Raw genomic sequence first — 4,209 nt, forward strand, 5'->3', positions numbered from 1 at the left:
CCTGAAGAAGGGCTTATGCCCGAAACGTCGATTCTCCTGTTCCTTAGATGCTGCCTGACCTGCTGCGCATTTCCTGCAACACATTTTCAGCTCTGATCTCCAGCATCTGCAGTCCTCACTTTCTCCTCGAAGATAATGTCCTTATCCAGTCTACTCCATATAAGAAAAGCAGAGAATTAAACAAGAAGACAACTTTGAATCCCCTCCCCCAGAGCGGGGGCTATCACTGTGACCATTCCGTTCTGCGTACAAACACACGCACACACACCCCTGCAGGCGCATATGAGTGTATATGAGTACGCAGTTAGACACACACATACACTGGGCCAAAAGGCTGTTTAACGATCCGAACAAGTACACCATTTACAGAGAACTCTCATTTTACATTGCATCATTTAACATTGTTTTCTTACAGTGGCTCTTTACTTGCAAAACCATTTTCTTCAAATTATAGAATAGATTCCTTACAGTGTGGAAACAGGCCCTTCGGCCCAACCAGTCCACACTGACCCTCTGAAGAGTAACCCACCCAGACCCATTCCCCCTATCTTATATTTAACCCAGACTAATACACCTAACCTACACGTCCCCAAACACTACGAGCAATTTAGCATGGCCAATTCAGCTAAGCTGCACATCTTTGGATTGTGGGAGGAAACCAGCGCACCCAGAGGAAAGCCACGCAGACATGGGGAGAACATGAAAGCTCCACACAGACAGTCACCCAAAGCTGGAATTGAACCTTCGTCCCTGGCACTATGAGGCAGCAGTGCTAACCACTGTGCCACCTGTTGAACACAGCTGTCTTCTGGCAGTGCCTAAACCATCTATGCCTCCTTCCCCCTCCCCAACCCTGCATCCTCCCCACCTTTCCCCCACCTTGTTTCCTTGCTCCCCTGGCCTTGCTTTCCCCTCCCCACCTCACTACCTTCTCTTCCCCCTGTCCTGGCTTTGGCTCCTGTCCTCCCAGAATTGTTTCCTCCACCCCGGCCTTGCCCCCCACCTCTTCTAGTCTTCAATCCAATGTGCTGCTTCGGGAGGCTCATGTACTCCCCCTGCAGGTTATCATGTACGAGACTGGCATCTCCAATCACCGCTGTCATGGAGAGCCCATGGCCTGTCCAGGGTCAGGGGCAGAGAGCTCACATGGTTACATCTTAATGGGAGCTGTGAGCACTGGACCTGGAGAACATGTGGGTTTGGTGTGACTCAGGGTATGAGCAGCTCCTGTTCTCATCATTTCACTCCACTGACAGAGTGCAAGGGGCACTCGGAATGACAGCTGGATGACAAACTGGCCAGAGGCCATTTAGCCTATCTTCCATACCCAGTGCCCTCCCAGGTAAGACCATGACATGTAGAAGCAGAAATTAGGCCATTCAGCCCGAGTCTGCTTCACCATTCAATCATGGCTGACAGGTTTCTCAACCCCATTCTCCCGCTTTCTCCTCATAACCCTTGATCCCCTTGACAATCAAGAACCTATCTATCTCAGTCTCAAATATACTCAAAGTCTTGGCCTCCACAGCCTTCTGTTGCAATGAATCCATAGATTCACTGCTCTCTGGCCAAAGACGTTGCTCTTTATCTCCGTTCTAAAAGGTCTTCCCTTTCCTCTAAGGCTGTGTCCTTGGATCCCAGTCTCTCCGACTGTACCCAGTGCCCTGCCAGTTTCACACCAGCTTTGCCTCTCTTTCCGCTCTCCAATAGGCCTCTGACCCTGGGTTTCCTGAGCGACAGCTAGCAAGCACTCCCAACCCAACGCGTCAGAGGTCAAAGTTCAAATGTGAGCCCGGGCACAGGTGAAAGTTCACCACCACACAGAATCATCCAGAAATATTTAATTTATTTTTCTTTTTAAATAAAAAAAAGAGCTAGGCAGTCTTTAAGGCTGTGGTCGATATTGTGCCGGGATTGGTGCAGAGTGTGAAGGGAGGGGCTGGCAGGGGAAGTGTCGCTCCCTCTATCTGTCCACACTGGTTTCTGCCAGGCGGTTGTTCATAATGGCGAGGGCACCCACCCCCTCGGAGAAGCCGTTGTGCCGGGGGTGATGGTGGTGATGGTGTTGTGGGTGTTGCCCGCTCGCCCTGGGGTGGCCGTTTGCCGTCTCCAGCAGCTGCTTCTGCATGATGGCCAATGCCACCTTGTTGGAGGCCAGGAGGTCCCTCATGGAGATCAGCTCCCCAGACAGCCGCCTGCCCCCATCCACCGTCTCGCTCTCGTTGAAGGCGTCTGTCTCGATGGAGATCTTCCGCCTGGACAGCCCGGGAGCCACGGCGTTCCTCCCGGGCCTGAGGAGCCTCCTCTGGCACCGGACACAGCACTGGCACTCCAACCTCCTCAGGCTCCAGTTGAGGAACTGCTTGATGACAATGGATATGACGTTGAACAGGGAATAAATACAACACACCCCCATCAGGATGAACAGGAAGTTGCCGAAACGGTAGAACCCTTGGTAGTCGTACCTCATGTTCTGGCTGCTCACCAGGTCCCCGAAGCCAATGGTGCTGAAAGCCACAAAGCAGAAGTAGATGGAGTCCAGGTAGCTCCAACCTTCCACGGGCGTGTACATGGCGGAAGCACAGCAAGAGATGGCGATGGCGGCCAGACCCAGGATCAACATGACGTAGTAGACGGAGGGCTTCCAGCCCGCCAGGCTGTCCACCTCAGCAGCGGCGGTGCCCGGCTCGGGGCAGTTTTCATGAGGAAGCACCCCCCTGCGCCTCAGCCTCCTCTCATGGCAGCTCTTCAGGACGTAGGCCAGCACGGTGATCAGCCGCTCCAGGAACAGGTTGAAGAACAAGATGGTGGCAGCACAGCCCACCAGGCCGTAGAAGATCAGGAATACCTTCCCGCTGACCGTGGCTGGTGTGGTCATCCCGAAACCTGGAACGCAAACACACCACCCTGAGTCAATGGCACCGGGGCGAAGGGGGAGGGGGGGGCACGCGCGGACACGGAGGAGGGCCTGCATCAGTGTTGCGTCCGGAGCATCCCAAACCTCCTCCCGGCCGATGAAGGACTCCTGCTGGAATGTGGGAGAGTCACTGATGCACAGCAAGCACCCACAGACCACGCCGGCTCATTCAGTGCAATCAATGTTGGTTGAAGGATAAATATCAGCACAGGTTGTCCTGAGACTCTCTCAGAGAGAGGCCCATTGAGTCTGTGCTGCTGAAAAACAAGCACCTAACTATACTCCAGCACTTGGCCCATAGCCTTGTTCCCACAGCACATCTAAATACTTCATAGAACACTGTCATAGAATCTCGACAGTGCAGATAAAGGCCATTCAGTTCACCAAGTCTGCACTGACTCTCTGAAGAGGATCCCATCCAGACTCACACCCTATCCCCATCATCCCACATGGCCATGACTAATCCACCTTGCCTGGGCACAACAGAGCAATTGAGGTTCTTCAGTGTTATGAGGGTTTCTGCCTCTCCCACCCTTACAGGCAGCGGGTTCCAGATGTCCCCCCACCCTCTGGATGAAGGTAGTTCTCCTCACATCGTCTCAAAGCCTCCTGCCCCTTACCTCAATATGCCCCCTGTCACTGACCCTTCCAGCTTGGGGAAAGGCTCCTTCTCTAGGTTATGACCAGGTGCCCTCCTGAGAGACAGGCAGGGGCACCTAACTGAACGTCTGTCCAGGAAGGTGGCACCTGGAATGAGCATATTACCTTGTAACGAAGGGCTGGAGCTATAACCCATGGCGTTTGGAAGACTCAGAGGTGATGTAATTGATCCTGAGGGGACTTGACCGAGAGGATGCTGAAAGGATGTTTTCTCTTGTGGAAGAATCTAGAACTAGGGGTCACAGGTTAAAGGTAAGGTGTTGCCCATTTAAAACAGAGGTGAGGAAACTTTTTTTCTCTCTGACGGTTGTTAGTCTTTGGAATTCCCTTCCTCAGGATGCGGAATATTTAAATATTTTGAAGGCAGAGGCAGATAGACCTTTAGAGTCAGAGAGATGTACAGCATAGATCCAGACCCTTCCTGTCCATGCCAACCAGATACCCCAACCCAATCTAGTCCCACCTGCCAGCACCCGGCCCATATCCCCCTAAACCCTTTCTATTCATATACCCATCCAAATGCCTCTTAAATGTTGCAATTATACCAGCCTCCACCACTTCCTCTGGCAGCTCATTCTATACACGCACCACCCTCTGCGTGAAAAAGTTGCCCCTTAGGTCCCTTTCAAATC

The 4,209-nt window shown here is 52.7% G+C and overlaps 1 protein-coding gene across 1 annotated transcript in view; it reads right to left on the minus strand.

Annotated features, from left to right (window-relative positions):
* Positions 1-1,829: 1,829 nt before the first annotated feature.
* The window catches only part of kcnk13a (potassium channel, subfamily K, member 13a), a 54,685-nt gene continuing 52,305 nt past the window's right edge, over positions 1,830-4,209 (minus strand). Inside the window, exon 2 of the mRNA XM_043698453.1 lies at positions 1,830-2,886. Within this exon, the coding sequence (XP_043554388.1) occupies positions 1,964-2,886 (923 nt within the window). The 3' untranslated portion in view covers positions 1,830-1,963. The remainder of the gene's footprint in view (positions 2,887-4,209) is intronic.

This window comes from Chiloscyllium plagiosum, chromosome 10, assembly GCF_004010195.1.
Source record: "Chiloscyllium plagiosum isolate BGI_BamShark_2017 chromosome 10, ASM401019v2, whole genome shotgun sequence".
In the NCBI taxonomy this organism is placed as follows: Eukaryota; Metazoa; Chordata; class Chondrichthyes; order Orectolobiformes; family Hemiscylliidae; genus Chiloscyllium; species Chiloscyllium plagiosum.